This window comes from Carlito syrichta, unplaced genomic scaffold (genome assembly GCF_000164805.1).
Source record: "Carlito syrichta isolate Samal-C Ts95f unplaced genomic scaffold, Tarsius_syrichta-2.0.1 Scaffold312838, whole genome shotgun sequence".
NCBI lineage: Eukaryota > Metazoa > Chordata > Mammalia > Primates > Tarsiidae > Carlito > Carlito syrichta.
This window is the reverse complement of record NW_007256934.1, coordinates 472,683-493,171: the sequence shown is the minus strand read 5'-3', so window position 1 is coordinate 493,171 and position 20,489 is coordinate 472,683. Positions and strand designations below refer to the sequence as shown.

General features: G+C 39.0%; 1 protein-coding gene across 1 annotated transcript in view; it reads left to right on the top strand.

Annotated features, from left to right (window-relative positions):
* Positions 1-7,885: 7,885 nt before the first annotated feature.
* The window catches only part of LOC103272577 (PDZ and LIM domain protein 5), a 29,376-nt gene continuing 16,772 nt past the window's right edge, over positions 7,886-20,489 (top strand). Inside the window, exon 1 of the mRNA XM_008070060.2 lies at positions 7,886-8,056. Within this exon, the coding sequence (XP_008068251.1) occupies positions 8,028-8,056 (29 nt within the window). The 5' untranslated portion in view covers positions 7,886-8,027. The remainder of the gene's footprint in view (positions 8,057-20,489) is intronic.

Sequence of the window (20,489 nt, the reverse complement as noted above, 5' to 3'; positions counted from 1 at the left end):
TTCCCTTCCGAGTAGCCGGAATTACAGGCATGCGCTACCACGCCCGGCTGATTTTTTGATTTATTGTAGAGATGAGGTCTCGCTGCCCAGGCGGGTCTCGAACCCGCGGGCTCAGGCAATCCACTCACCTCAGCCTCCCAAAGGCGCAGGATTACAGGCTGAGCCACCGAGCCCGGCTCAATCTCCTATTCTTTATGTATGTCCTCTTACTTTGTTCAATTCTGAAGTTGCACTGTAGGTTGGAGGTGGTCCTTTTTGCAGTTTTGAGATGTACTTAAGGGGAGAGCTGTGATTCAAAATCTGTCTGCAGGTCCTGGTATTCGCTGACAGGCGTGTGGATAATTTGGAACCCACTTCCCACTGCCCTGGAATCTGTCGGTGCAGTGGGGCTGTAGGTTTACTCCCTGAAATAAAATGTGGTTAGCAGAGGGGAGAGAATGGAGCAGATAGTGGGTTGAAGAGGGGAGTGGAGAGATAGAGGAGTAAGGGGGGAAACAAACGAGTGTGCCAACAAATAGAGAGAGAGACCTATACTGAAACAGATAAAAACAATAGACCACAGCTACAGTTGAACCAACTCTCATACAAACAAAAATAAAACATATAGTGATGCTAACATACCAGCTATCCAACCACCTTATTAGTGTGCTGTTCCTCTATACAAAGACATGATGTACAGACCAAAGAAAAGAGAAGAAAAGGAAAAGGAAAAGAGAAAAAAGGGAACAATACAGTAGGAATAGAATTAAGTCATTAAACTAATAGAATCAATGAAGCACACTCTGAGACATTTCGTTTAAGTCCAATGTCCTTTCAGGTCTGATTTCTAGTTTTCTTTTCAAGCTGGTAAATTAGTTTGCAGTTAGGGTCAGTTGCCCCTGATCTGCTGTGAAGGACAGTCCAGATTAACCTCCATTCAGCAGTTTGATCTATGTCTTTATCAAGCTTGTTTCTCCCATTTCGGTGTTGTTACCTTGAATCGCCAGCAGGTGGTGCTATCTCATCTGCTCGCCCCAGAGGGGGTGGGGCCGGACAGGAACAAGATGGCTGCCTGCCTTGAGCAGGCAACAGGAGCTCCACGCTGGGCGGGCAGGGCAGTCTGGAGGCAGGAGAGGTGGCAGCGATCCCAGCAAATCTTCCCTGAAGCAGTTTGTTGTGGATCTCCTTGGGCCAGGTGGTGTGATGTGCTACCCCTCCCAGAGGCCGCGGCGGCGACGGCAGCGGCAGTGGGGGGAGGGGCAGCGGCGGCCGAGGGACTGTTTGCAATGCAGTAAAACTGTCCAGTCGTTGCAATGTCCCAGCGGTGGCAACAGCGGAGCTCTGTCTGAAGAGCAGGCTGCGATGCTGGGGTCCCCATCCCACCGGGGCGAGAGTCAAAGACCCACTGCAAATCTCTCTTGCAGAGGGCTTCAGACGCCGGGTTGCCCTGTCACCATCTTGCCGCGTCCCCCTAAGAGAATATTTTTAGAGATTAACTTAAGATATGGATTAAATGATATATCTTGAATTTGATTCATAATAATTCAGTGATGGCAGGGGAGTGAATGGGATATAAATGTAACATGATAAGCTTGAGTCTTGTCGTTTATTAAGTTTAGCTAGTTTTTTGTTTGTTTATTTGTTTGTTTGAGTTGGAGTCTCACTCTGTCGCCCTGACTGGAGTGCAGTGGACACTCCCGGCCACCGCAGCCTCGACCTGCTGGGCTCCAATCCTTCTGCCTCAGCCTTCTAAGTAGCTGGAATTACAGGCATGCGCTACCACGCCTGGCTGATTTTTTTTTATTTATTGTAGAGATGAGGTCTCGCTGCCCAGGCGGGTCTCCAACCCGTGGGGTCAGGCAATCCACTCACCTCAGCCTCCCAAAGGCGCAGGATTATAGGCTGAGCCACCGAGCCCGGCTTTAGCTAGTTTTTAAAATAATAAATTTCTTCCTTCACATCCTCTAGTTGTTATCAATGTGGGTTTTTTTAAAAAATTCTAGAATCTTTGAGAACTCGTAGATTTAAATATATTTGAAGTATTTCAGTTTACTGTAGTGTTATTCTTATTAATGTTCAAACTTTCCCATCTGCTTCTTCAAGTCATTTTAATAATTGGGCAGGCGAGACCTCATCTCTACAATAAATCAAAAAATTAGCCGGGCGTGGTAGCACGGGCCTGTAACTCCGGCTACTCAGAAGGCTGAGGCGGAAGGATCGCCGGAGCCCAGCAGGTCGAGGCTGCGGTGGCCGGCAGTGGCCACTGCACTCCAGTCTGGGTGACAGAGTGAGACTCCGACTCAAAAACAAAACAAAACAAAAACTGGTGTTAGCTAATTTGTTCAGTAATGTGATCCCAAGTCATCTGCTTGGGGGGAAAATGTCATTAAGATCTTTCTAGATTGAAGAATTTTCACTTTTCATTCCAAATGATATGGAAAAAAGATTTTTTTCCAATAACAGGAAGGCAAGCATTCTACCAAATTAAAGAATATTATGTGGCTCAATTTTTAGAAATTATATACAGTTAATAGTCTGTAGGCCAAAACAAATAGCTTTTATATTTGTTTGCAGTAAATTAAACTTCATATTTAGTAATCCCAGGGTTTGTTTGCTTTTGAAACAAACCCTTGGAATATTGGGATTATTATTAGGGTATTTCCCGTTAGAATTCTTAGCTATATCACTATGACAAATAGTTGAAAACTAACAACATCCTGTGTATTAGGTATACAGAAAGTACCAAAATGTATACACATTTTAAGAAAGGGAAAACGTGTTAAAATTGTTACACTCAATATATACCAATAACAAAAAATGAATACAAGTTATGGTTGACTTCTGCAGTTACAAGAGGTGCTCATAGTGGTTACCATTAGCGTCTAGACACTTTTATTATGGCAAACTAAAAGTAATTCATTAGATAACATCTTTAAAAATGTATACACATTTTTTAGCACCCCCAGTATCTTAATTGATTTATTTAGCAAGGTTATACATTATGTGCTGAGAAAGTTTTCTAGATTTTCACATTAATATATGTTTATTTAATGGTAATTCTTATAATCTCAGGTTTGATTATCATAGCGTTAAATCAAAAGGGAAGATTAAGTGTGAATGTATATAATTTTAAACCTTTAGAAACCTCGTAAATAACAATTCTAAGGTTAATGAAAGAGATTCTCGCCAACATTATTAGTGTGGAGAGTAGTTAGTAGATTTGGATTTCTAGGTAAGTTTTGTGGTGCTGAAATATATTTGGTATAAAAGAAAGAAAAAAATAATTTTCAAACAAAGTCCCTGTGGAATAGAGATTAGCTATCAGGAAGCCAATATTTAATGAAAATTGCTCAAGCTTAAAGTTAAAAAGGAAATCTTGAGTCAAGAAGTAACTTCCCTCTGATGTTCTCATTGTGACGGCCTCCTGACTCACTCTTTATTCAGTTTGAATAAGTCACACTTTAGTGACTTAGATTTCTAGATTATGAAATGGGGCTGATTCAGTGCTCCTATTTAATGGTCTCACTGGAACTTAAAAGAAAAAAAATATATTTTTTTATTACAAACAAGTAGATTGTCATCTTATTTTTTTCCTACATAAAAGTAGATGATTTTGCCGGGCTCGGTGGCTCAGCCTGTAATCCCGCACCTTTGGGAGACTGAGGTGAGTGGATTGCCTGAGTCCGCGGGTTGGAGACCCGCCTGGGCAGCGAGACCTCATCTCTACAATAAATCAAAAAATCAGCCGGGCATGGTTGCGCGTGCCTGTAATTCCAGCTACTCGGAAGGCTGAGGTGGAAGGATCGCTGGAGCCCAGCAGGCGAGGCTGCGGTGGCCGGGAGCATCCACTGCACTCCAGTCTGGGCAACCAAGTGAGACTCCAACTTAAAAAAAAAAGTAGATGATTTTGTAATGGGTTCAATACAGAGGAAGCATTTTCATTTCTGTGCTGCCCATGGAAGACTGTTTTTCCTCTATGCAGTAGTACCGTTCTCTACAAAATAATAGTGGAAGCAGGGCTCATTTTTGGTGCTTCCTCTCTCCCAGAGCCTCACCAGAGGGAGCCTACACTTCCCTCTCTCCAGTAAACCAAATCAGCAGAGATTAGGAGGCTGGCACTTGACTGCTCAAAGGTTGCCCCTTCCTATGCTAGAGTAGTGAAAATTAAGTCTGAAGAATGAAACATCACTTTATTTAAATGGGAAATAACTGTGCCTTAGAAATGTTCAGGACCTGATAATTAACAGGGCTTGTGTAGCTTTGTGTGTGGGCCAGTGTGCTAGCAACACAGCAACAAATGAAGATGTGAGAATTTCTTTCATATCCAAAGTGGTTAAAATGGAGCAGTAACAGAAAGCAAGGCTTTTCCTCCCAAAAAGGAATGGCAATAGAGCTTAGAGCCTTTTTTAATGTGTGTAAGACGCTGTCATGTTTCATGTTTAAGAATGTCCTCTCATGTTAAATAAGTTAGGTCTCCATATACCTTCTCCTTGAGGCATGAACCAGATGGATTATGTCCCATTTTATAATGACTGATGGAGAATTACCACACTCTTTTGTTGCTAAGAATGTCTTAGTCAGTGACTCGGTACTTTAGGGCTTATGCATAGATAATGTGATAATATAAAGGCATATGGTAGATGAAAGGGTTTGGCTCTCTTTGAGGTCTGATTTTTCAGATTTTCCAATTGAGAACTTTCCCATTATTTGAAATCCTGAACCTAATCCACATTTTAAAAGTATGTATCATTATAGTCTTCTTTAAAAGGAGAGGGGAAAAAAGATTTGGAATCTTCCCTTTTTAATTTAATTGATTGCACACATTTTAAGGAAGGAAAAACCTGTATTAAAATTGTAATAATATATACCGATAACAAGAGATGAATACAAGTCACACTTGGTAGATGGTTGCACTGGCCAGTTCTACTGTCCTGCCTGTCCCATGGTGATATTCAGTTGATTAAAGCCATCTTTTGAGCAAATGTGTATACATTTTTTTAGCACCCTGGTATTTATTTTTCACCATCTATTTGTATGGCAATTTTCTGGTAGGGAACATGAAGTTTGTGCTCTTTTTTTTTTTTTTTCTTTTGAGTTGGAGTTTCACTTTGTCACCCAGGCTGGAGTGCAGTGGCACGCTTGAGGCCACCCCAGTGTCGACCTGTTGGGCTCCAGCGATCCTTCCGCCTCAGCCTTCCAAGTAGCTGGAACCATGTGCACTACCAAACCCAGCTAATTTTTTCATTTACTGTAGAGGCGAGTTCTCTCTAGGTTGCCCCGGCTGGTCCTCTTGCTTCAACCTCCCAAAGTGGAGCCATCGCACCCAGCCTATGCTCATTGTTTTTTTAAGAATTAGTAATAGGCCAGGTTCGGTGGTTCAGCATGCCACTGCACTCCAGCCTGGGAGATGAAGTGAGACTCCAACTCGAAAAAAAAGAGATTTAGTAATTGACTTGGGAAAAGAAAAATAATCTAGCAGAATAGGTTGAAGAAGAGACTCGCAGCAGTGAAAGTGGTAAGGAGATTTGTATCAGTCCAGACTTGAGGGCCTCAAGACCAGAACTCAAATGATACAGAAGGGGTTTAGTTTAGAAAGGAGGGACTGACCTGAGAAATATTTTCTATGAAGCAATTGTTAGGGTCAGGGAGCCTAACCCTCAGGGATGTAGGAGACAGAGTGCTGTGCCTAAATATGTGGGAGAATTCAAACATATTCCACTTCTTAGGAAGAGCTGGTAATGTGTGCAAAAAAAAAAAAAAAGGAAATCCATTTTGCATGTCTTGAATTTAAAGACAGTAACTAGAGTTAGCATTGAAAATGCATGACCGTGCTCCAAGAGAAATCAGACCTGAATATAGAGATTGAAAACCCACAGCAGTAAGAGTTGTGCTTTATTAAAGTAAATGAGGTAACAAGAAAGAGAGTGAGCCGGGCTTGGTGGCTCAGCCTGTAATCCCGCGCCTTTGGGAGGCTGAGGTGAGTGGATTACCTGAGCCCACGGGTTCGAGACCCGCCTGGGCAGTGAGACCTCATCTCTACAATAAATCAAAAGATCAGCCGGGCATGGTAGCGCATGCCTGTAGTTCCGGCAATTTGGAAGGCTGAGGCGGAAGGATTGCCGGAGGCCGGCAGGTCGAGGCTGCTGTGGCCAGGAGCGTCCACTGCACTCCAGTCTGGGCGACAGAGTGAGACTCCAACTCAAAAAAAAAAAAGAAAGAGAGTGAATCAAATGTATATTACAGGAGTTTTCTTTCCTATTTCCATAGGAGAAAGTGGGAGTCTAGGAGAATGGAAATATGTTCCTAGTCCAGTTGACTCACTTGCAGCAAGGGCAACAGCAGCTCACTGGCCAGTAAAGTGCTGGTTCACAGGTTGAGTGCCAGGCAGAACACTGGCAGGGATGTGCCAAGTGTCTACACACACTGGGTTTCTGAGCCTGATTGCAAACAGGCTTTATTCTAGTGAGGGAGAATTATTATTTCAACTATCCTAGTTATTCTTCCCCAATTCTAATCACAATTTAATATGGATACTGTCTGTGTGTGTGTGTACATATACGTGCATATATATGTACATCTATATATCTATGTAAATATGGTCTGTTAATTTGTGTTATTTACATGCTTTTCTTAAAATTTGTTTCTTTTAAACCATTTTCATGTGCATTGTTTCTCCTCCAGTAGAGTTTAATTGCCTATGTGTAAGGAGCTGCCATTTAGTAGTGTCAACTCCTCAACAGTTTCTCATTCATTCATTTATGTATTGATTCCAGTTTATTCATACATTCATTCATTCTGGACACTGTATTAAGTTGTTAAAGTGATGACTAAGACATAGTTTCTGCCCTCAGAGAGCTTACTATCTAGTTGCAGAAGAAAACAGAGACATTTAATCCAGATTATATGGAGGGAGCAGTGGGGACAGGTAGTTCAAGAAGGGTTTTTGGAACGGTTGACTTCTGGGCTGAGACTTCAACAATAGACAGAAAGGTGGGGAAATGGTATTACTGATAGTGAAAACAGCCTGAGTGTAGATAGATCCATTCAGAAGAAAAAGTGAAGCAGTTTGGCGCTGCTGAAGCATCAAGTGAAAGGCAAAGAGTGGTGAAAGATGTTATTGTGGGGCAGGCAGAGACCACTGGAGGGACTCGTATGCAGCACATGGAAGCAGAGACTACATTCAGTGATTAAAGAATAGAGAAGTCCTTGAAATGCTTCACCCAGCTTTCACAAAGCATTTATGGTAGCTGGTATAGGTAAGAGACATTAAGGACCTAAACCAGGGCAGTATTATAGGAATGGAGAAGAGGAGGCAAAATCAAGAACTATTTGTAACATCAAATCAGCAGGATCTGCTAAAGACAAGGGGGAGGAAGGACCAAGGACAGTGTTAGGACGGTGTTAGTGTTATATGCCTGGGTGAATGTTGGCACAATCTCCTAAGAGAATACAGAAAGAGAGAGAATACAGTGAGTTCATTTTTGATTTTGTTATCTTCAACACATTGGAATTTTTAATGTGTCTATGACATATTTGGAATTAAATCTAATTCACGATGAGCTGGGATGTCTAGATAACCAGAAATAACTCACGTCAGTATTCACCTTAACCATCATATCTCCTCTTGGAAGCAGGGGCAACCCTAATTTTCCTGTAACTCCGCATGTATCTATCTCTCATGGCTCTTTCACTGCATTGGGAACCTTACTTTTCTTTCCTATTCAGCTGTGTAGTCACAGTTCGTATTTAGTTCATAACCTCACCATAAATGTGAGTGAGTGAGTGAATAAGTGAATACCAAGTGAAGAACTTATCTTAAAAATTATTATTATTATTTGATTATTAGGAAAAGTTTATTCTTGGCTTATTCTCATCCTGACTGTTCTGTGTTCTAACTCCTAGTACCTTCCACTGGAAGAAGCTCAAACAGTACAACTCCCTCAGGAGCGGTGGCACCAGCCAACTCAGCTTCAGGGCAACCCCAGCCAAGTGACAAGGACACTTTAGTGCAGAGAGCTGAGCACATTCCAGCCGGAAAACGAACTCCAATGTGCGCCCACTGCAATCAGGTCATCAGGTTGGTGATGTTTCTTGAAATGTTCTTGAAAGTACTTAATACAATGTTGATTTTTAAAAACAATATTTTCTAAAATATTTAAAATTTTATTAGTGAGAATGTTCTTTTCATAATCCTATGTAATACCTATAATTATTGAGTAGATAAATATGAATATAATACCTGTTAGAATCTATTTTAATGAAAATAATTCTGGGCTCTGTGGAAATAAAGCTAAAAATACTATTTGTGACCGTTAATTAATTTCTATCAGAACTAAGGAAAAATAGTGATTAATGTGGCCTTTCGAAGAATAATAAAATTTTAAGATTCAGAGGGACACTGAAGATTATTTATCCCAATTTTGTTATTCTACCAATTATAGAAGTGAGGACTTTCATTTAGATGAAAAATAACTAGTGACATAAAATAAAGAACTTTTGGCCCTAGAGAAAAGAAGATTGGATTTTTGAATGCCTAAGCATTGAAAAGTAATTACCTTCAGCTCTATTCATAAAAGCTTTGAGTATTAGATTAGGTAATGTCCTGTTCTTTAAAATATTTTTTGTCCAAATCTGTTTTATTGTCTCTCAAGTTACAAGAAGGAAAAAGAACCCAGAGATCTTAAGAGTGCACTGTACTGGAACCTATAAAATCTCTGAGTGTTTCTTAATAAGTGGCTTTTAGAAGGTGTAGGTTCGGATGCTAATTTCAGGTATCCAGCAAAAGGGACCTTGGTGCCTCTAAGGTGAGTTGCCTTGTTGGCAGTAACAAATGATGGTTTGAAGTGATTTCTCAAGCTCTCTTCTTATTGAATGTTTTGAAATAGTTGAAACACTGTATTCTCTAAAGTTGAATAAGGTTAAGACTTAATTGTATTTTGCCCTCCTCTATTACATAATTATTGCTTAGCATAATATTTCTTGGTAATATTTAAAATGAGGCCAAGAAACCTCAATGTTTCATTTAAGAACCAAATGTAAATACTCCTCCTTAACCTACTGTTAATTAAACAATATATGTGTCAAAAACACAGCACAGAGTATGTGATTAAAAATTGGAGTTTTTCTTTTAAAGGTAGTTAATGCTCATTGTGACATTTACAAAAAGTTAGAAAAAAAGAAAGCAGAAAACAAAGTTCTCACATAATTCCACCACCCAAGATAACTTCTATTAGTACTTTTTGTTCAGACTTTTAAAACACTCACACATAAGGACAGATATCATTTTACAGAAATGGAATCATAATACAGTGTTTTGTAAGCTGCTTTTTTCACTTAAATTGTACTTTTCAGCTGGGCACATGGCTCAAGCCTCTAATCCCAGAACTTTGGGAGTCTAAGGCAAGAGTATTGCCTGAGCCCAGGAGTTCGAGACCAGTCTGGGTGATTTGGTGAGATCTCATCTCTACAATATGTCAAAAAATTAGGTATGGTAGTACACAGTAGTTCTAGCTACTTGGAAGGCTGAGATGGAAGGATTGCCTGAGCCCAGTGGGTCGATGCTGGGGTGGCCATGAGTGTGCCACTGCACTCCAGCCTGGGCGACAGAGTGAGACTCCGACTCAAAATAAAATAAATTAAATTAAATTAAATTAAGTTAAAATGTACCTTTCAGAGTAAGTACCTGCTTAATAAGAATTAGCCAGTGGCAGTGGTAGTAATAATAGTGGTTATGGGAAGAAAGGGAAAATCAGTGGAGGTTTCTGAAGTCTAGCATGTTTGGCACACAGAAGGCATTCAGTCAATGTTTAACTGAACAGATCACATGTGACTCTAGATCCATCCATCATTCAAGGCAATATGTCAATTTGGTTAGAGTCATTTTCCTAAAAAGTACTAGTTAGGGTTACTATCTTACAGAATTTTTTTTTTCTTTTAATTAGAGTCTCATCTCACTGTCTCCCCCAGGTTGGAGTGCAGTGGTGCAATCATGGCTTCCTGCAGCCTCGACCTCCTGGGTTCAGGCGATCCTTTCACCTCAGCCTCCCAAGTAAATGGGATTACAGGTTCACGCCACCATGCCTGGCTAATTTTTTAATTTTTAATTTTTTTGTATAGATGAAGTCTTGCTATGTTCCCCAGGCTGGTCTCAAACTCCTGGATTCAAACACTTCAGCCTCCCAATAAATATTTAAAGAAATATAAAAGCCAGTATGGTGCTTCTTTATCACAATAAGTAAAACAATATTTTAATTACTACCTGTCTTGTTATATTTTTATGTTTAATATTGATAAAATAAAAATAAACTCTGACTTATAACATTATAGATTATAGCAGTCTGGTTACCTAGACTGGTTATAGTTTAGGGATATTATGTTCTGGATAAAAATACTTTTTATGGAGACAGGATTTACTGCTGTTATTTGTGTGCTATTGTATGCAGGTAATTACTGAATGAGTTAACAAAATATTAGACCACATCAGTTGCTGATTCATGATGTCTGATTATTAAATTCTGTGACATCCTATAATCACCAGTACTAGCACTTCTGAAAAACATACCTTTTATGGAGAAAATATAAAGATAAAAGTAGAAATTACATTCACCACCCTTACCTGTCTTGGTTTCAAATTTAATGCTAGGCCAGGATGCACTTTTAATGCACACTCATCCTGCTATATAAAATAAATCTATTAAGCTAATAACTTGAGTGGCCATAACTTATTGTTCCCTCATCTGTTAAATGTTATATTGTTCTGCATTATCCAGTATTTGTTATCAGTTAAGCATTAAAGCTTCCTTTACTAAGGAAGTTAATAGAAATGGGGATTAGTGCATGTCAAGATCATGTAACAGTAATTAACACAGTACATTTGCCTGGTGCTCAAACGCTAAAGCAGCTTGAATAGATTGTAGTCAGTTCAGAAGCCTAGTCAAAGCATAATTCTAGTTCCTGGCCTCAATAGCAGTATTACTTACTAAAGCAAGGAGGCTTTAGATCAAGTGACACTCTCGGACACCTGTTTTAAAAATGAGCTGCAGTTGCAGGCTCGATACTTTCAATCCAGAATATTATACCCTGGCAAACTCTGAGAAGTTTAAGGTTTATTTTGTAATTAATATTGTTAGTATTCTACCACATAATTTGTACTGAGTATAATAATTTGTATTGTTTGTTTTATATTTACTTTTCTAATATTTCAAATTTATTTTTAAAACCCCAATATTTATGTAAGGGCAAGCTAAAGCAAACTTTATGTTTTATTTTATAGGGCTTTTGTTTTATTTATTTATTTATTTATTTTTTGAGTTGGAGTCTGCACTCACCTAGACTGGAGTGCAGTGGCCGCTGCCAGCCACCGCAGCCTCGACCTGCTGGGCTCCGGCGATCCTTCCGCCTCAGCCTTCCCAGTAGCTAGAACTACAGGCGTGTACTACCACACCCGGCTAATTTTTTATTTATTGTAGAGATGAGGTCTTGCCAAGTTGCCCAGGCAGGTCTCGAACCTGCAGGCTCAGGCAATCCACTCACCTCGGCCTCACAAAGTGCTGGGATTACAGGCTGAGCCACCGAGCCCGGCCTGTTTGTTTGTTTTAAAAGCAGAGTTGATTGTGTCAGAAAACCTCAGAAACCCACATGAACTATGGTACACGTACATGTAGTACTGTAGACTGGTTATCTTTTATAGAACATTCCATTTAAAACTCTGTAGATAATCTTGTTTGGATCTAATGTTTAAATCTTTTTGGTTTATTTGAATCATGAAAAGTGCACGCATGTTTTGCCTAAATTGTATTATGGAGGCAATACTTTGACCTGCTACAAAAAAAATAGGGAGTTACATTTTAGGAAATTCTATTGAAGCTTTGATTAAGTTTGCTATGGAGCATTTCTAGTCCAATTATGATAGGCATATAATTTCATCAGCTCTTATACTCGTGAAGAGATTGACTGTTGGAGTGCTGACATAATAGAAAACCATAAAAATCAGGCAATTGTAGCCATTTTAATTTTCCTGTTAGAATGGGCTGAGGAATATTCGAGCTTATTTCTTGAGTGTTACGTCTTGGGCATTAAAATCTGTTGACCATGTGTATGGAGTTAACGGAACCATTTATGTCTCACTTCTTGACATCTTTGTAAAAGTGCTTGAATTTCTTAAATATGGAATACTTAAAAAATAGCCACATACTATTGTTTTGTCTTTGCCTACAGTACAGTACCAGAACAGCCATATTCAGGCAATCATTGTTTATTCCAGTGAGAGAGATAATTGTAACATTATGATTTGTCATTTGCTCTGTGATTTTCAAACTTCTTTCATAAAGAGAGCCAACTCGAGTTACCTCAAGGAGAAGCAGAAAGTTTTTTTTTGCCTGTTTTATTACCCATTTTAATCTCTGAGAACGCCCTTACTTATAGGTTTTATTTGTTGTCCCCACCAGTTAAATCTTTATTTGAAAATAAAAGGTTTTGGGGATTACTATTTTAACCCCTGAATTAAAGGAAACAACTAAAGATGTTGACTAAGACTTATGAGCAAGACTATAGTGAAAAATTGGGAAGAACATTAATGTTCAGCATCTATGTAACATAATATTGTGGTGCTATTAAGATCCTATTAGGGGATAGTCATTAATGTTAAATGTGTTTTTAGTATATCCCAAGTGTTACACCAAGAATTTTACTTGAATCCTCATAACAACCCTGTAAGACAGTTGCTATTATTACTCCACAGATAAGAAAATTAAGGCACAGAGAAAAATGAGTCACATATGTGGCCAAAGTTGTACACAAATAATAAATGGTAGCACCTGAATTTAAGCCCAGATCTAATTTTAATTTTTTTTCATTCTTTTTAATATCTACATAGGAAAATATTTATAATATTATATTAAGATGTCAAAAAGAAATATAAACCCGAGTATGATTCCAATTTTGTATGAAGATAATACACACCAAGTTACATATTTAAGCATTTGATAGACAGCTGCTGTTTATTGAACTTGATTGGTATCATGCCAAGAACTTTATTAGTATTATTCTACCGGATTCTCAAAATAACTCCATTAAGTTGATATTAATTCTTATGCCTATTTTACAGATGGGAAGATTGAGGCTTAGATCAATTTCCTCAAAGTTACAAATTTGGTTCAATAGTAGAACTAGGGCTGAAACCCAAGTCTGCTTGATTCTAAAATACATTTCTTAATTCATTAAATATTTATTGAGAGTCCTACTAGGTACTGTTTTATCCCACTGTTTTTAGGAATATAATAATAAACCACACATACAGCCAGTCTGCTTTAGAAAAAGCAGCTATACTCAAAATTAATAGTAATAATCCCAGAATAACTGGATTTTATTTTTTTCTATATGCCATTCTGAACTTTCTTTCTTTTTTTTTTTTAACTTTCTGATTTGTTGCACATGGGTGTGTGTATTATGAATATGTGTGTTTATACACAATAATATATGTTACCACAGTAAATCAGAAAATAATTTTTGACCGGGCTCAGTGGCTCAAGCCTGTAATCCCAGCACTTTGGGAAACTGATGTAATGGGACTGCCTGAGCCCGGGGGTTTGAGGCCAGCCTGGGCAACTTGGTGAGACCTCGTCTCCACAATAAATCAAAAATTTAGCCGGGCATGGTAGCGCACGCCTATAGTTCCAGCTATTTGGAAAGCTGAGACAGAAGCATCACCTGAGCCCAGCAGGTCAACGTTGGGGTTGCCGTGAGCATGCCACTGCACTCCAGCCTGACAACAGAGTGAGACTCCAACTCAAAATAAAAAGAAAATAAGTTTAAGTATTCTGCTATAACTTAAGAGTGTGGCGATGTGCTTCTATACATAATGTTTGAATGTATAAATGAGAAAAAGGGAATAGATAGGTTGAACAGTTAAATACCTTACCTTCTAAAATGACTTTATACCATTTACATGTGTTTTTAAACTCATTTAGGTGACCCAGGGCTCACATTTCTAGTTTCTCATTTAATGCAGAGATATATTCTATAAGAAACATTGAAGCCGGGCTCGGTGGCTCAGCCTGTAATCCCGCGCCTTTGGGAGGCTGAGGTGAGTGAATTGCCTGAGCCTGAGGGTTCGAGACCCGCCTGGGCAACTTGGTGAGACCTCATCTCTACAATAAATCAAAATGAGTCGGGCGTGGTAGCGCGCACCTGTAGTTCCAGCTACTTGGAAGGCTGAGGAGAAAGGATCGCCGCAGCCCAGCAGGTTGAGGCTGCAGTGGCCAGAAGCGGCCACTGCACTCCAGTCTGTGTGACAGAGTGAGACTCCAACTCAAAAAAAAAAAAGAAGCATTGAGTATTTTATGTATCATTCCCCTTAGTTATCACAGACACAAAAATCAAAGACAAGCTTTCTTCTCTTAAGAAGGTTACTGTTGGTTGGGCTTCGTGACTCAGCCTGTAATCCCAGCCCTTTGGAAGGTGGAAGCAAGTGGATTGCCTGAGTACATGGGTTCAAGACCAGCCCAGGCAACTTGACAAGACCTTGTCTCTACAATAAAATAAAAAATTAACCGAGCTTGGTAGTGTGTGCCTGTAGTTCTGGCTACTTGGAAGGCTGAGGCGGAAGAGCCCAGCAGGTTGATTCTGGGGTGGCCGTAAGTGTGCCACTGCACTCCAACCTAGGCAATGGAGTGAGACTCCAACACACATACTCCAAAAAAAAAGAAGGTTACTGTTATGAGCTGAATTGAGTCTCCCCCAAATTCTTATGCTAAAGTCCCAAACCCCAGTAACTTAGAATGTGATTCTATTGGGAGAGGGCATTTGGTCAGAGGTAAAATGAGGTCATTGGGGTGGGCCTTAATTCAATATAACTAATGTTCTTACAAGAGGAGGTTAAGGCATTGCCACACGCAAAGGGAAGACTGTGTGAAGACACATAGAGAAGATGGCCATCCACACATCAAGGAGAGAGGCCTTAGAAGGAACCAACCCTGCTGACATCTTGATCTTGGATTTCTGTTTCCTGGACTATGAGAAAATAAATTCCCATGGTTTAGGCCACCTAGTCTTTGTACCTTGTTAAGGTAGTCCTACCAAACTAATTCAGTTACAGTCTAGTAAAAAAATACAAGCAAGTCAACAACCAAATTTATGTGGTAAGTCTAATAGAGTACATCTTTGATTGTATTGGTGCAAGAGGAGAGCTTTAACAAAATAATCTATTTGATTTGAAAAGAATGGCAAGCAATATTATTCAATAGTCTACTTATTAGATCAATATTTTATACAACAAGTATCCATTGAAAACTGTTGTGCAAGTTACCATACTGACATCATGGATAGACGCCTGGTCTATCTGGTCTACTCTGTGCCCATGCCTGAACAGATGGGTGTGACTGGAAGGAAACCCACAACCACACTATCCAGTCTCACTTTAAATTCATAACTATTAATCTCAGATGTGTTCTTTTTATTCAAGTATGTCCCTGATAGTTACAAATGTCTGCTATATTTTTCTAGTACGTTTACTTTCCCACTCTCCCGAAAAAGCAATTTCATGTCTTCTCCTTTCTCCTCAAACTGCTAATACTCCCTTCCCCACCCTCACTATCAGCTGATGACCTTGATTCCTCTTTTATGCTTTCGTGCGGGAAAGAGGACAAAAAAAGACATACAACTTAGAGAAAACAAATAACAAAATGGCACTCATAAATTCTACTTTCACAGTAATTATATTGAATGCAAATAGATTAAACACTTCAGTTAAAAGAAAGAGTGGCAGGATATATAAAGTCATGATCTAAATACATGCTGTCTAAAGAGACACAGTTTAAATTAAAAGGGACCAATAGTTTGCAAGTAAAAGTGTAGAAAAGATATATCATGCAAACAGTAACTAAAGAGAGCTCTAGTGACTGTAGTGGTATCAGATAAAATAGATGTTAAGACAAAAAGTGTTACTAGAGACAAAGAAGTATACTGTATAATGATTAAAAGTTTAATCCATCAAGAAGGTGTGACAATTTTAAACATAGTCACCTATCAACAAAGTCAAAAGTGAAGTGAAAACTGGCAAAGTAGAAGGGAGTAATATAGGCAATTCAATAATAATAATAGTTGGAAACTTTAGTCATCCACTTTTAATAATGAATATAATTGATGACTGGTTAGAAAGACCAAAAGATGTAGAAAACTTGAACAACTCTATGTACCAAGTATACTTTAACAGACACCTATAAAACATTTTACCCAGCAACTGCAGAATCAACAGACTATACCAAAGGTGCCAAAAAAAATGTATACAGATTTTAAGAGATGTTATCTATGTATTACTTTTCAAAGCTGAATTGAATTACGGTAGCAACGTTAGTATGATGTTCACTAAAAAGATGGCATTAACCAAATGAATGCTAGGACAAAGAAAATGATAGGAGCACGGTTGTCATTTGAGGAGCACAAGACCATTCTGAAATGACATTTGAAATTTGAGAATGTTGTGGAAATACAATGACAATGGAGGCATGAGTATGCAACAGACCTCCAACACGCCTAACAATTGCATGCACTCATGATAAGTTTGAGATACATGGTACTGTGTGTGATGTGCACAAGGGAAGATCCAGAGGTCTCACACAGCAAAAAGTCCTGCTGCTTCTGCTATGGTGTTGGAACAGTTTACATGTTTGCCACAGAAGTCTGCCAAACGATATTCACCTTTTGTAACTGCAGAAGTCAAATGTGACTTGTATTCATCTTTTGTTATCAGTATATATTGAATATTGCAATTTTAATACAGTTTTTTCCTTTCTTAAAATGTGTACACTTTTTTGGCACACCTTTGTATATTCTTCTCAACTATACATGGAAGATTCTCCAAGATAGACCACATGTTAAGGCATAAGATATATTGCAATAAATTTAAAAGGATTGGCTGGGCTCGGTGGCTCAGCCTGTAATCCCAGCACTTTGGAAGTCTAAAGCAATTGGATTGCCTGAGCCCATGGGTTCGAGACCCACCCGGGCAACTTGGTGAGACCTTGTCTCGATAATAAATCAAAAATTAGCCAGGTGTGGTAGTGCACACCTATAGTTCCAGCTACTTGGAAGACTGAGGCAGAAGGATCGCTGGAGCCTAGCAGGTCGAGGCTGTGGTGGCCGGGAGCGTGCCACTACACTCCAGTCTGGGCAACAGAATGGGACTTGAACTCAAAAAAAAAAATTTTTTTTAAAGGATCCAAGTTACACAAAGTATGGTCTCTGATCAGAATGGAATAAAATTAAAAATTGATAACAGAAGAAAATTTGGGAAATTCACAAATATGTGGAAATAAGAAAATACACTTCTAAACAACCAGTGGGTCAGAGAAGAAATCACAAGAGGAGTTAAAAACTACTTTGAGATGAATGAGAATATACCAACACTTACTGAATGCAGCAAAAGCTGTGCATAGAGGGAAATTTACAACTACAAATGCCTATATTTAAAAGGAAGAAAGATCTCAAATCAATAGCATAACCTTCCACCTTAAGACTCTAGAAAAAGAACAAACTAAACCCAAAACAAACAGAAGGAACAAAATAACAAAGATTATAGCAGAAATGAATGAAATAGAGAAGTTTTTTTGAGTTGGAGTCTCACTCTGTCACCCAGGCTGGAGTGCAGTGGCACGCTCACGGCCACCACAGCCTCGACCTACTGGGCTCCAGCTATCCTTCCGCCTCAGCCTTCCAAGTAGCTGGAACTATAGGTGCACGCTCCCAAGCCCAGTTATTTTTTAATTTATTGTAGAGCTGAGGTCTCGCCAAGTTGTCCAGGCTGTTCTTGAACCCATGGGCTCAGGCAATCCCCTCACCTCGGCCTCCCAAAGTGCTAGGATTACAGGCTTGAGCCACTGTGCCCAGCCTGAAATAAAGAATTAAAAAAAAAAAACAAACTAGAGAAAATCAGTGAAATCAAATAGTTGGTTCCTTGGATAGAGCAAAAGAATTTGACAAACCTTGGCTAAACTACCAAGAAAAAAAATAAGACTCAAATTACTAAAACAACAGAAATGTTCTGTCAGTTTCTGTGATTCGTGAGACTACATGGATTAGCTAAATTCTCTGCTCAGAATCTCACCAAGATGAAATCAAGGTGTGAGCTGAGCTACAGTTATCATTTGGAGATCAGGGTCTTCTTCCAAGTTCATTCAGGTTGTTGGCCAAATTCAATTCCTGGCTACTCTAGGACAGAGGCCATTAGCTCCTAAAGGCCTCCTCTACCTTAGTCAGTTTACAACATTATTGTTTGTTTTCTTCCTCAGAGCCAGCAAAAGAGCATCTACTGTTGCTTTTTTTATTTCTTTAAGGGTTCACCTGATTACGTAGGCCCATCCAGGATAATCTGTCTTGTGATTAGCCCAGTAACAACTGATTAGGAAATTGAATTATATCTGCATAATTATTTTTGACATTTAAAGTTATCTAATCCCAAAGGTGATGTCCTATCATATTCACAGGTCCCATTCACACTCGGGAGTGGATTATATAGGGTATGAATACCAGGAGGCAAGTATCTTGGGGCCATACTAGAATTCTACCTACCACTCCTCCTCTCTCAGCACTGCCCTTCTTGCTTAGTGGCTGCTCTGCCCTCTCAGTTTTTCAGACTACATAATCTATCAGCAAATCCTTCTGGTTCTAACTTCTAAATAGTACCTCTAGAGTCTAACCACTTCTCGTTATTTCTGCTACTACTCTGATTCCAAGTCACTGTCATTTCTGACCTGGAATAATATAGTTACTTTCTAATTGATCTTTCTGCTTTTACCCTTGCCCTATACCTATATTATCAAAACAGTAGTTAGAGTCATCTTGATAAGACATAATCAGCTCATGCCATGCTTAGACTCAAAAACCCTTCTGATGGCTGCACTTTTAGTAGAAGCAGGAATCTTTCTGGTGGCCTAAAGGTGCTACATGGTTAGCCCTATCCCACCAATCTCATTATCTCTCTGACCTTTCTGCTTTTGAACTGCCCTCTTGTTTCCTCTACTTCAGACACACTAGCCTTCTTGCTGTTCCTTGAACACCCCAGGTCCCTTCCTCAGGCCCTTTGTACCTGCTCTTTCCTTGGCTTGGATTCTCTTTCCCTAGATGTTTGCAGTGTTCACCTTCACTTCCTTTGGGTCTTTACTCACCTTTCAGGGTGTGCCTAGCCACCCAAATCCTCCCACCTCATTCCTCTTACCTACATGCATTCCCCCCCCCCCCTTTGCCCCTTCATCCCTTAATATCTAACCTGCCATATATTTCATTTCTTTGGCATATTTCTTGCTTCTCTCTCCCACATTAGGATATGTGTTACATGCAAGTGGAACCTTTTTCAGTTTTGTTCCCTGACATATTTCCTGTTCCTAGAATGGTGCCTAGCACATATTGTATTAGCAAATTTGTGTTTAGTTGATGAATGAACTTTTTAAAACTATTTGTAGAATATATATTAGTGTTGCCAAGTTGAAGTTATATTCCACTTACTTTTCTTATTATAGAATCACATTTCTCCTACCTTTGCTGATTTTTATAATAATCTCAATATAAAGGATTGACTATAATTGTCTCCAGTAGACTTTAAAAATTGTCAACTAACATTATCTTCTTTAGAGCTTGTTCTCTTTGTTCACTATTGTGTTTAAGCTCATTTTACCTGTGAGTTTATTTTTGATGAACAAGTCATTTAAGTTTCTAAGCTATAAAACTATAGTTGGCCTCACAACCCTTTAAATGAAATCTTTGAAAGACCTGCAAATTAAAGATGATATTCCTTGAAAGTAGAACCATATGTTTTAATGTTTCAATTGGAAAGTTTGGGCATTATCCACTGGAAATGAAGATTTAAGAGTAACAAATATAGTGTTTCTGAATGTGAGGAACGATTGATAATGTTTCTAGCTTTGCCTCCCTTTCTTGCTGCTGCATGCGTCTGTGTGTATTGTGCAGTTTTTCCAACTGTCTTGCCTAGTTGGCTCTATTCCTCTGGCTGTGTTGTTCTTTTGCTTTTTGCTCTTGCCAGACCCTTCCTAAAAGTTGGTCAATGTAGAAATACAAAACTGGCTGATACATCTGTATCGTTATATCTTGAGTAAGTAGAATACCAGATTTCATTTTTATTCTTGAGCACAGGAGTTGTTTTTTATGTGGCCTTGGTAGACTTTAGTTTTTAACTTATATTAATGCAGTTAACTTTTGGTCAAATAAAGTTTTTAATCTGCGGTGGCTGGTCTTTACAGTTCATCATCTATATGAATTTAGGAAAGTTGGCTGGCTTCTGTGATGTTTTCTTCATCTATGAGTATATGATAGAGTTAATTTCTCTGAAATTATTATGAGAATTAAATAACAAAGGGAAGAAAGAAGTAAGCATTTGTTTTTGTAGCTAAATCCTGTTAGGGTGTGCCTGTTCACATCTGCAATTTCTTTTGCCTTTTTTTGGTAAGCTTTTCTTTTTCTCTGAACTTGGCATTTTTTCTACTTCTCTCCCCCCCCCCCCC